General features: G+C 46.2%; 1 protein-coding gene across 2 annotated transcripts in view; it reads right to left on the bottom strand.

Annotated features, from left to right (window-relative positions):
* GCLC (glutamate-cysteine ligase catalytic subunit) overlaps positions 1 to 12,549 on the bottom strand; it is a 48,374-nt gene that overhangs the window by 11,824 nt on the left and 24,001 nt on the right. For both annotated transcript variants that reach the window (XM_002714508.5, XM_051855608.2), the window contains exons 3-6: positions 12,156 to 12,338; positions 8,257 to 8,370; positions 6,031 to 6,089; positions 5,795 to 5,928 (exon numbers count right to left, since the gene is read on the bottom strand). In XM_002714508.5, the coding sequence (XP_002714554.1) occupies positions 5,795 to 5,928; positions 6,031 to 6,089; positions 8,257 to 8,370; positions 12,156 to 12,338 (490 nt within the window). The remainder of the gene's footprint in view (positions 1 to 5,794; positions 5,929 to 6,030; positions 6,090 to 8,256; positions 8,371 to 12,155; positions 12,339 to 12,549) is intronic.

The following is a 12,549-nucleotide window of genomic DNA, read 5'->3' as shown; positions in this document are numbered from 1 at the left end:
TTTAATCATGTTCCACTACATGGAGACAACTAATACAAACAAAATGTTCAAAGCAAAATAAGTCAGGAAAAGAAAACAAGTCAGGAAAGAAAAGTAAAACACAAAATACATGGTGAAGTTCATCAGGTCATTTCCTCCTCTGCTGGCCAATTTCCTTCTACAGCACCATTACTTCAGTGAGGTAAGGGCTTCTAACGTGTTGGCACAGAAGAGACCTGGAGGTGTTCATGATGGTTACCAAGTTCACCTGGTGCAATACAGGGAGCAGTTAGGAAGGGGCAAGACTAGAAGAAAGGGAAAGCAGTCAAAGCACTGCCGCCAGAAAGGAAAACACTGGGGCAGGCTGCTGGGAGTAGGCCAATGCACGGGGATGACTTGGGCTTCAGTGCCAGTGTTACATACACCCAGCACACACAGGGAGACCAGGTCAGGAGAAAGGTGCCAGACAAAGAGGATGTGCAATGTGGCTAGGTCTCCATGGCTGATGGCCAGAAGAAACATCTGAGCTGGAGAAATCCTTGGGGTGTGACGTTCTGAAGATCAGGAGATGCCCTGGGAGGCCTGCACATTCAGGAGGCAGAGAGAGGTCACATAACTGGCGAGCACAAACTCTCCGAAACAATCACCCAGAAGAAGCCAAGTCCCGCCTTCATTTAGGGGGATGGAGGCGGATGGGGGACAGGAACACAAACTGGGTTAGCACGCATGTAATTAACTGCAAGCTGGGAAGAGTTTTAATTCCCTCTGTTATTGTTAAGTACTAATGACTGGATTTAGTGACTGGCTTCTCTTGGATGGCCGAGGATACACGAGGCAATCCATAGGCGAAACCCAGAAAAGCTAACCCTAGAAAAGTAGGCTTAAGAAAATTAGCAACTGGAATTTAATAGTGACTCAGTTATTTTAAATACTAAATTCTGTAACCAGCTTGCTGACTCTAGGGCTGAGACAGTGACCATCAACTCAAATATGATATCAGTATGGGTCATAACTCAGAACAAAAGAAAATTTAATACACCTTAAGAAGGTACAAATTTATGAATAGTTTTGGCTTCTGGTATCGTTTTTTAAAGATTTATTTATCTGTTTCAAAGTCAGAACCACAGAGACAGGGAGACAGGGAGAGACAGAGAGAGATCTTCTAGCTGCTGGTTCACTCCCCAGGTGGCAGCAACCACTAGGCTGAGTCAGGCTAAAGCCAGGAGCTTCACCTGAGTCTCCCATGTGGGTGGTACGGGCCCAAGCACTGGGTGGGCCCAAGCCATCAGCAGGGTGCTGGATTGGAAGTGCAGCAGCAGGCAAACAAACTGCCACTATACCACAATGCCAGCCCCTTGTGGGGTCCTTTAAAGCATTATATAAAGAGACATAACGTAACTAGAACATTGACAAGACAGAAAAGGGGCACAAGGAAGGTAAATGTTAGAAATCTAAATATCTGGGGCTAGCACTGTGGTGTAACATGTAAAGCCACTGACTGCAGTGCCAGCATCCCACATGGGCAACAGTTCAAGACCCGACTGCTCCACTTCTGATCCTGCTCTTTGCTATGGCCGGGAAAGTAGCAGATGGTGGCCCAGGTCCTTGGGCCCCTCCACTGTTGTGGGAGGCCCAGAAGAAGCTCCTGGCTCTTGGCTTCAGATTGGCCCAGCTCTGGCAATTACAGCCATTTGGGGAGTGAACCAGTGGATGGATGATATTCTCATTCTCTCTCTGCCTCTCTCTAACTCTGCCTTTCAAATAAATAAATCTTAAAAAAAAAAAAAAAAATCTAAGTATCTGATCTAAAATTTATATAGAACTCAAGTTTGAAGCCACATGATTTTCTTAATGTAAAAGCACCACCATAACATATCATGAACTTACTGCTTATTAAATGATTCCCAAAAAGTCCAAAAGGTCAAAAATTTGAGTGTGGTTAAAATGCCTTTTTTATTTTGTACAGTAAGTCTTCCATTAGCCTTAAATATTACTCTGAAACATTTTTTCTGCTTTACTATATAATAAGCAGTTTCTAATGCTTCACTTACAGAGAAAGGAGTTCTGTGGCTATCTGTGGAATTCATTTGCCACAGATACATGTCACATTATCCGGGCTTACGACTTTTTTTTTTTTTTTTTTTTTTTTAAATGGAGTACTGGAACTGGACACATCACTGGGAAAAAGAAAACCTAATCCTAAACCCATGACAGAACTTCAATTGGAAAGAAAAATATCTTCAGGCAACAAAAAATATTCATTCATGAGGACACATTTATTTGCAAAAATACAGGGTTTCAAGGGAAAGAATATCCCTTTGGAGCTTGTATTAGAGCAACTGTGTGGTCCTTGGCAGAACATCCTGGTTTAATATTAAACCAAGAAAAGGCAACTGGTACTGTGATAGCACTTATACAATTTCAAAGCCATGTACTGTAAGTTCCTAGAGCTTAATGGTTCTCTTTAGAAACACTTGCAATTAAGATAGGAAAGCAGATATGCAGTTAGTCAAGATTTTTTTTAAACGTGAAACAATGTCTAAGGAAACTTACTGGCCTATGTTTGTTTGAAAGCAGTATATTTCATGCTACTTATATATGTCAGGACAACAGGAAAAAAAGAAAAAAAAAGAAAAAAACCAAGATCATTGGCTATGCAAATTCAGCGTAGAGAAATATGACTCTGGCATTCAATTTGGATTATATACAGGTTTTTGTTTTTTTTTTTTTTTTTTTGACAGGCAGAGTGGACAGTGAGAGAGACAGAGAGAAAGGTCTTCTTTTACTGTTGGTTCACCCTCCAATGGCCACTGCGGCAGGCACACCGCACTGATCCGAAGCCAGGAGCCAGCTGCAGGGCCCAAGCACTTGGGCCATCCTCCACTGCATTCCCGGGCCACAGCAGAGAGCTGGACTGAAGAGGAGCAACCGGGACAGAACCCGGCGCCCCGACCGGGACTAGAACCCGGTATGCCGGAGCTACAAGGCGGAGGATTAGCCTATAATCGGCCTGGATTATATACAGTTTTGAAAACAGATGGGTGGGATGTATACACACGAGCCAGTGCCTGTTACACTGCAGTGGTTCGGCATGAGGGGAATGCTGGGTTTCGGAGCCTCTGTGTTGACTGCCATCAGGCAGGAGGCCCCAGCCTTTGCACTGCCTCAGGTCCTTAGACACTCCTCCTGATCAGCCTAAGTAACTCTAATTAGACAAGATCTCTTTGGACAATAACAAGCAACCGCTCTTTTCCTAACTTTAAAAAAAATTTTTTTTAAAGATTTTATTAATTTATTTGAGAGGTAGAGTTACAGATAGTGAGAGGGAGAGACAGAGAGAAAGGTCTTCCTTCCATTGGTTCACTCCCCAAATGGCCGCAATGGCCAGAGCTGTGCCAATCTGAAGCCAGGAGCTTCTTCCCGGTCTCCCATGTGGGTGTAGGGGCCCAAGGAGTTGGGTCTTCTACTTCTTTCCCAGGCCACAGCAGAGAGCTGGATTGGAAGAGGAGCAGCCGGGACTAGAACCAGCACCCATATGGGATACCAGTGCTGCAGGCGGAGGATTAACCTACTGCACCGCGGCACTGGCCCCTTTTCCTAACTTTCAATTTAAAAAACTATGTTTTGTGCAATTCTTACTCCTTCCTAACATGACTCTAATCAAATTGTGGGTTAAAGCAAACATCCCTAATAAAAGCCACAGAATAAATACGAGCTTCAAGTCAGATCTGGAAGAAGCCCTAATGCAAACCTTTGGTTTAAATCATGAGAAAACGGAGCCAAAAGCAGTGAAGGGCATCACCCAAGTTCCTGAGTGAAAGCCAACGCCCCGGCACAGGCCTGTGATCTCCCACTCAGGTTCGCCGCTAGCCTGGACACAGCCGCTGCCAGCGGCACCAGGAATTTAATCAGATCCAGGAAAAATGTTAATTGAATCAATAGAGAAAGGCTATTTTACTTCCTGGGCCACCTAACCAGTACCAAGGCAAACAAACATGAGTTGCTAAATATTTATTCTTTTTTCATACCACTAGATGACTCTGTACAAAAGTAAAAATTTAAACAATGCTTCACCCTTGGATCACAAAATCACTATAGTACTTCCATCAGAGCTCATTTTCAGAAATAATAAAGATTTGAGTGATGTTCAACCACCTCAAACTGTCACCAGATGGCAGTAAAAATTAGGCATATGGAAAAGGGATAGTGCCAATGTTCACAGAGTATTCTGCATTTTAAGTTAATATAACAGGGGCCAGCACTGTGGCGCAACGGGTTAACGCCCTGGCCTGAAGCGCCTGCATCCCATATGGGCACCGGTTCTAGTCCCGGCTGCTCCTCTTCCGATCCAGCTCTCTGCTATGGCCTAAGAAACCCGGAAGAAACTCCTGGCTCCTGGTTTCGGATCAGCACAGCTCCGGCCATTGCGGCCATCTGGGGAGTGAACCAGCAGATGGAAGACCTCTCTGTCTCTACCTCTCTCTGTAACTCTTTCAAATAAATAAAATAGATCTTTAAAAAAAAAAAGTTAATATAACAAATAGATGCCATTGTGGTGAGCTGTAGAAAATTCTAGAGTTCTCTGTCAAGAGATAGCTTTGGCTGGTGCTGTGGCACAGCGGGTTAAGGCTGCAGCCCGCAGCACCAACATCCCATATGGGCGCTGGTATTCCATATGGGCGCAGGTTCAAGTACCGGCTACTCCTCTTCCGATCTAGTCTGGTATGGCCTGGGAAAGCAGTAGAAGACAGCCCAAGTCCTTGGGCCCCTGCAACCACATGGGAGACCTGGAAGAAGCTCCTTGCTCCTGATCAGCTCACATCTGGCCGTTGTGGTCATTTGGGGAGTGAACTAGCAGATGGAAGACCTCTCTCTCTCTGGCTCTACTTCTCTCTGTAACTCTTTCAAATAATTAAATAATTCCTTTTTTTTTTTTTATTTATGTGAAAGTCAGAATTACACAGAGAGAGAGAAGAGGCAGAGAAAGAGAGAGAGGTCTTCCATCCACTGGTTCACTCCCCAATTGACCGCAACGGCCAGAGCTGAGCCAATCCGAAGCCAGGAGTCAGGAGGTTCTTTCAGGTCTCCCATGTGGGTGCAGGGGCCCAAGGACTTGGGCCATCTTCTACTGCTTTCCCAGGCCACAGCAGAGAGCTGGATCGGAAGTAGTGCAGCCAGGTCTCAAACTGATGCCCATATGGGATGCCGGCGCTTCAGGCCAGGGCGTTAACCCACTCCGCCATGGCTCCTGCCCCGTAAATAAAATAATTCTTTAAAAAAAAGATAGCTCTTGGGCCGGCGCCATGGCTCAATAGGCTAATCCTCCACCTTGCGGCGCCGGCACACCGGGTTCTAGTCCCGGTCGGGGCGCCGGATTCTGTCCCGGTTGCCCCTCTTCCAGGCCAGCTCTCTGCTATGGCCAGGGAGTGCAGTGGAGGATGGCCCAGGTGCTTGGGCCCTGCACCCCATGGGAGACCAGGAAAAGCACCTGGCTCCTGGCTCCTGCCATCGGATCAGCGCAGTGCGCCGGCTGCAGCGGCGGCCATTGGAGGGTGAACCAACGGCAAAGGAAGACCTTTCTCTCTCTGTCTCTCTCTCTCACTGTCCACTCTGCCTGTCAAAAAAAAAAAAAAAAAAAAAAGATAGCTCTGCATGAATTCATAAATAGTTTCATTGCTTTCAGAAAGTCATATCAGCTACCATTACAACCTGATTAAAACGTGGTTTTTTAAGACAGGGAACACGCAGGTATAAAGAGAAGGAGTTAAACAGAAACGGATGAGGACACTTGGTCTCTGCGTATCTGAAACTATACCTGAAGACAGCAGTTGCCCATCCCAAATCCCATGGCATCCATGTAAATATGGTCCGGCTTAGAAGCCTTTGCTGCCTCATCATCCTCAGGAAATGTTTCTATAAATGGAGATGGTGTGTTCTTGTCCTTAAATACTGTGTTATTAATTAAAGAAGGGAGAAAAAGGAAATGGTTGAGAATTAGGGATTAGACAACAACTCCACACGTCTTTCCCAGCCCCCTCGCTGCAGACTTACTTGGTACGTTGATGACCACCTTTTCTCCTCTCCTGTGTCGTATATTTCTCGTTAGGGTACTAAAACAGACAACCAAACATGGTACATTGGTTACCAAAGAGCCTTCAGGTAAAAGGATCTGATTACATGAAAGTACATGGGGTGAGTGTTTGGCTTAGCAGATCATTTGCCCTGGAACCACACGGGAGGGGAGGACTTCAGATACCTGCCTCCAGCTCCTGGTCCTGGCTTCCTGCTAGTGCAGGCCATGGGGGGCAGGGGTGATAACACAAACAGTTGGGTTCCTGCCACCAACATGAGACCTGGATTGAGTTGCTGGCTCCCAGCTTCAGCCTCGATCCAGCCCAGGACACTGCAGTTAGGGCATGAACCAAAAAATGGCAGTGCTTACTCTCTGACTCAAACAAATACATGCAGAGGGAGTAAATGGAATGAAATTTATCTCAAACTAATTATTCAAGAAAGTACCACTGAACCCATCAAAGGAGGAGGTACTTTTCTCTAGAGGGAGGAGAAAACTTCTACTTTGCTTACGGCCTTGTCCAAATACTGAGAGTTTGAGGATTTAAAAAGCTTCCATAGCCTAGGCAGCTGATGTCAAGAGCCTCTTTTGTATGACATTAGTGACCACCAGAGTGTTGTTAAATTAACAAGAGGAGTCACTGTGCACTAAATCCCCATGCAGGACCCGTCCTCAAAGAGTTATATTATGAGAGTTAACTGTGATGCTTGTTCTCAAGCAGTTTGTGTGTGTGTACAAATTGTTGAAATCTTTACTTAGTATAGAGTTGGTCTCCTATGTACAAAGTTAAACTGAAAACGAATCTTAATGGAGCATGGTACTGGGAAGGGGAGTGTGGGTAGTAGGGTGGGAATAGTGGGAAGAATAACTATATTCCTAATGTTGTACATATGAAATTTGTATTCCTTAAAAAATTAATTAAAAAGAAAAAATACCACTGAACACTTGTGTCTAGCTACTCAGTTACACTCAGCCCTTGCTCCTGTGGCTCCTGGTTACTTGCCACATCAAGCTCAGGTGCTCGTGGCTGAATTTCAATCTAACATTTCCCTTGTTAATTCCAAAGACTTCAAACATTAATACTCACATCCCCCTCACTATGAATCCCCAGGCCTCATTCCTCCCTTCTCCCAGTCTGCAGCATTAATATTTACTCTTCAGAACTATTCCGTCTAACCCAGAGACTACCAGGTACACTTGAATACCGAGTGTTCATTAAAACACACTGTCAGAGTCAAGTACACACCAGATTGTAGACTTAATGCAAAAAAGAAAAGTAACATTTCCTAACTATTTAAAAATACTGGCTACATGCTGAAATAGCATTTTGAACATTTTCAATTGTTAAAACGTTATAAAATTAAGCTCATCCGTTTTTACTTTAATATAGCTACTAGAAAACACACCATCACACGTTTGTGCCTTGACTGTGTTTGCACTGAGTTTGAAGGCCACATCTTCTGTGTAGCTGGCTTTGCTTGATCTTCTCAGGCAGAAGCACGCTCCTTTCACTAAGGAAGATCTCTGGCATTACCATCTTTTGACATCTGTCATAATCTATCTTTTCTTGTAGCTGAATATTTTAAACACCTAGCACTTGAAGTTGGAAATGATCTCTATAAATCTTTGTTTCTCCCAAAAAGACTCTGCACACAGCAAATGTGCAGGTCTTTGGGAAAATCCCAGTGTCCCTAACTGTGGGTCAGGATCCCAGGTGAGCACTCAAGGCACAAAGCCAGGGGCAGGCTGTGCAGACCTGAAGCAACTTACAGCCTAAGAACTAAACTACAAAGCAACAGACCTAGAAGTTAAGAGACTACAGGAACAATATGCCTTTTACATACACCAGGTGGTATAGATATTTTACCTTATTATCCAGGAACGAAGAGGGAGATGACTGGATCACGCACACCGATGGTAACTTGTGGCGGGGGGGAGGGGAAAGGTTAAGGGGAAATGTCCCACAATAGATGTTTACAGAGTAGGATCGAAAAGACTGTTCATAAGGGGGAGGGCAGTGGCCAAACTAATGACTTTAAGATGACCTGGAAAGTCTGGGTGCAAGCAGCAACGATCAAGCAGCCAGGGGTGTAGTGGATGTCCGCCGTCTCTTCTGGCTCAGTAGGAGAGCAGCCAGCATCAGTACAGGATAGGAAGACCGTCCTCGCGAAGGGCAACTGCATTTCAACACAGAGCAGACTCACCTGAAGCGGGGGTGCTTGTTTATGGCTTCATCTGGAAAGAAGAGGGACTTGGAAGCTCCGCCTTCGACCGGGTTAGGCTTGCACTCGGGCAGTGTGAACCCAGGACAGCCTAATCTACAACAAAGAAGAACTAAATAGATGGGATTTGTTTTCAGCAACGAACTGCATGTAGTCTTGCCATCACGGCACCTGTCAAAAAGCACTCATTCCTATTACTCCCCTTCGGTGGGGGGTGGGGCTCTAGTACGGTTTGTGTGCTTGTAAATACTGTGCCCCCTCGCAGCCGCTCCCTCCTGTTTCCTTGTCTTGCTCAGAAGGCTCCTCCTCTGCGATTTCAGCTCCTTATGTATAGGTTTTGCCTGGGTCTCCACTCACCTGCTTTCCAGAGCACTGGCTCAGGCCCTCCCTTCTCCTCCCCTACCAAGGACTGACAGCTCAGGAGCTGCTTCCCGTGGGCAGGCAAGTTGTCACAGCTTACAGGTGTCTGCCTACTCAGCTTCTGGGGTGTCCTCCTTAGCTAGCGCGAAACTTCGATCACCTCTGACTCTTGTACACCACCGCTGCCCCCAGCCTCCTGCTAGGTTTTGCTGTAATCCGGAAGGGCCACCCGCTGAGAGCACCCCCTGCAGTCTGAAACCCAGCTCTCTTATCTTATTTGACCTGAAAGACAGCCCTAGTTTCCAACACAGAAAAATGCAACTCCCCAGTTACTCTTGAATATAAAACTCAAATTCCACATCCCCTGCAGGGCACACCAGTTCTTCCAAGTGAGCAACTAAGGTCAATGTTAAGTGTGCTGTGAGGGAGGCAAAGACTAACCAAGTCAGAGAAATCAAAACAAGGGAGGCTCTTGTCAGGGTGTAGACCAATGGCAGGAAGTTTTGGCTTCAGGGTCAGGCCTAGCCCATGACTTAGTTTAACTCCTTCCTTTTACAAAATAAAGTTTCTATTAGTTGCCAATAGTCACCTATGAACAACTGAAGATGCTGATTTTGTCTGGAAACCAGCTCCTAGCTGCTCTAAGGGCTCCTGGGAATCCTTGCAGCTATGTGGATTCTTTACCCATGAAGAAAAGTCCTTTAGGAGGGTAACACACTTAAATCCTGGGGGATTCCTGGCTAAGCAGAAGCAGGCTGGATGGCGAGAGAATCAGAACATGTGAGCACATGGCAGGCGGAGGGCCGGGTGAGAACCCAGGCTGCTGGTTTCTTTGGCCAACGCTGTCCAACAGAGCTTTGCACAAGCAGGGACATGGTTCGCATCCCTGCTGGTCATACTGAGAATGTCAGTGAGGCCAGTGTGACTGAGGACGTGAAAACTCCCTTTTCCTGCTGTGAGCCAATGAACTTCATTAAAGGCGAGTCGTGACAGGAGCACCGTTTTGGCCTACAATTCCTCACAGAGTAAGCACAGGCCTACTGTGCCTCCTCACACAGAGCACGCCATTCTCTCTCGACCCTACAATACAAGAAAATGTTCTTTCTTATGTGCTGTGGATGTAAGGGGACGTATCTAACAACTCACTCACTCTATTCTTGTCAAGGTTCACAAGGCCTAAGATATACTCCTATCCTAATAAGGCTAGACTTAAAAAAATAGCATAGCTTTTTGGGCTGGTACTGTAGCACAGTGAGTTAAGCTGCCGCCTGTGACATCCCATATGAGCACAGGTTTGTGTCCCTGCTGCTTCACTTCTGATCCAGCTCCCTGCTATTGGCCTGGGAAAGCAGTGGCAAATGGCCCAAGTGCATGGGCCCCTGCACCCATATGGGAGACCCAGAGGGAGTTACAGGCTCCTGGCTTCAACCTGGCCCAAACCCAGCCATTGTGACTATTTGGATAGTTAATAAACGGATGGAAGATCTTTCTGTCTGTCTCTGCCTCTCTCTAACTCTGCCTTTCAAATAAAGAAATAAATCTTTAAAAAAAAATAGCTTTTTAGGCCGGCGCCGTGGCTCAATAGGCTAATCCTCCACCTGCGGCGCTGGCACACTGGGTTCTAGTTCCGATTGGGGTGCCAGATTCTGTCCCGGTTGCCCCTCTTCCAGGCCAGCTCTCTGCTGTGGCCAGGGAGTGCAGTGGAGGATGGCCCAAGTACTTGGGCCCTGCACCCCATAGGAGACCAGAAGCACCTGGCTCCTGCCTTCGGATCAGTGCGGTGTGCCGGCCGCAGCACGCCGGCCGCAGCAGCCATTGGAGGATGAACCAACAGCAAAGGAAGACCTTTCTCTCTGTCTCTCTCACTGTCCACTCTGCCTGTCCAAAAAAAAAAAAAAAAATAGCTTTTTAAAGAAAACTTTACTTCTCTGTCTCACCTCTCTCTTCATAATGATTATAAAGCAACATTTCCAATTTATTGCTTATTATTTTCTTACTGTTACAGGATAAGCCAGTTGAACTCCCACTTTTATTCTTAAAAAAATTTATACACGGCATACATTTTATAGGCTTCTTGTGCTCACTTTATTAACTGAAAAGTTCTACTAGTAGGCTGATCTTCCTCTGTTCTCCAGAAAGGGCCTGTTAAATATTATAATAAAAGCAAATGGACATTTGCCCTTAGTTTACAAGTTAAAAAAGACTTATAAAGCTAAATCTTTTCTAACAGGGCCAGTGTCCACATAGAGCCATTCTCAGATATTTTAAGAGGCACATGAAGTTTAATGGAAAACTATTTTGTGCCTCCCCCCACCAAAAAAAATTCCATCATTGCCTATCCTATCCATACAACTCCTAAATTTTAAAATATACGCTACAACAGTTCTCGTATGTGTTACAAGCTCCTCTTTTTTAAAACTTGCCAAGTCAAATGTATCAGTTCTCCTAATGTTAAGGGGAAAAAAGGAAAACACAAAGCGCTAGATTTTCCAGGTTACTGGTAAGTTGTCAAAAACATGTCAAAAAACCTACTTCTCAGCCTCTGTTATTCTAAGGTTTTCATGAGATAATCACCCACCCACAGCTCTGCAGCAAGCTGGCTGATTTTGCCACATTTTAACCCAGGCTGGTCCAGGCTGCTCTTGTCTTCCCAGACTGGGTCCCTTACTCCTCTCCTCCGAGGCCATGAGACCTGTTCCCTAGCCTTACCCATGCCCAGGTGAGGGCTATGACAGGAAACCATGATGTTATATACCCAACTTGACCTTCCCAAGGTCTCCTTTCGCTTTTAAGGTAAGAACCAAAGTTCTCGTCAGCCCAGCCTGTCTATCTTCACCTGACAACACACCTGGCTCTGTTTCGAGCCTCCTGCCCACACAGGCAAGCTTGCCTGCTTCTTATTTCCATTAGGCTTGTGCTCCCCCAGGCTCTTCCTAGGGCCCTGTGCTTGCTACTCCCTCTCCTGGGACATTCCCTTGCTTCGCACTCCTCTTAGCTTCTCCCTAGAACTCTGGACATCATCCTCCTGGGGAGTCCACCAGCCAGCCACGTAGCACCCTTTCTCTTCCTCATGGAACCACCCTGATTTTACATGCGTCAACTGACTTGTCCTACTCTGCCTTCCCCCCAGCTCCACACAGCAGGCTGTCTGTGTTCACTCATGGTAACACTGCCACGCTGCCCGTGCACGGCGGGGAGTGGGCACTCAGTCTGAGTGAACGGCAGAGCTAATGACTTGATACCCTCTCTTTCAAACAGTAGAAAGAAGGAAGATGTCAACTTCCTCAAAACCAACCTGTCCACCCCTCACCCACCTGAGATTTTTCCTGCTCACAGGGAGAGGGAGTGGCCTCCATCCGCGAAAGGAATGCATGTTACAGTCTAGCGAATGCCGCCTAGGAAGTGTACAACTGCCTGTCAAGCCTGAGAATTACAGCGGGGGATGCGTGGGTCACGACGGGCTCCGTTTCTCACCGATAGTGCAGCTCTCTCTGCTGGGGCACATCAACACAGGAACTAACCTGGGAAACGAGGTTATCGTGCAAACAGCCTGATTTTCTCCCAGCAGAGAAGTAGCCTCCTTCCGGCGTTTTCGCATGTTGTCCTCGACAGTGTTGAACTCGGACATGGTTCCTCCATAGGGCTGCCCAGGTGTGCCCTCAATCATGTAACTCCCATACTCTGGTCTCCAAAGGGTGGGATGGCTGCGGAGGAGAAATCATCGAGACCCATCTCATTCTGCTGCTGCAGTGGACTCAACTTTTAAAGCTGCCTGAAATGTTTCGAAACCATTAGGTATAAATGAAGCTAAGAATTCCTTTATAACTCCCCCAAAAAGCTGTTCATCTTCTACAGCTCTTCAATTATATGAGGGTTAAAAAGAACAGGGCCCAAAATATGTACAAGTAAGTGGAA

This window comes from Oryctolagus cuniculus, chromosome 5, assembly GCF_964237555.1.
Source record: "Oryctolagus cuniculus chromosome 5, mOryCun1.1, whole genome shotgun sequence".
Classification (NCBI taxonomy): Eukaryota; Metazoa; Chordata; class Mammalia; order Lagomorpha; family Leporidae; genus Oryctolagus; species Oryctolagus cuniculus.
Note: the sequence above shows the minus strand (reverse complement) of the source record. Positions and strands in the feature narration are given on the sequence as shown.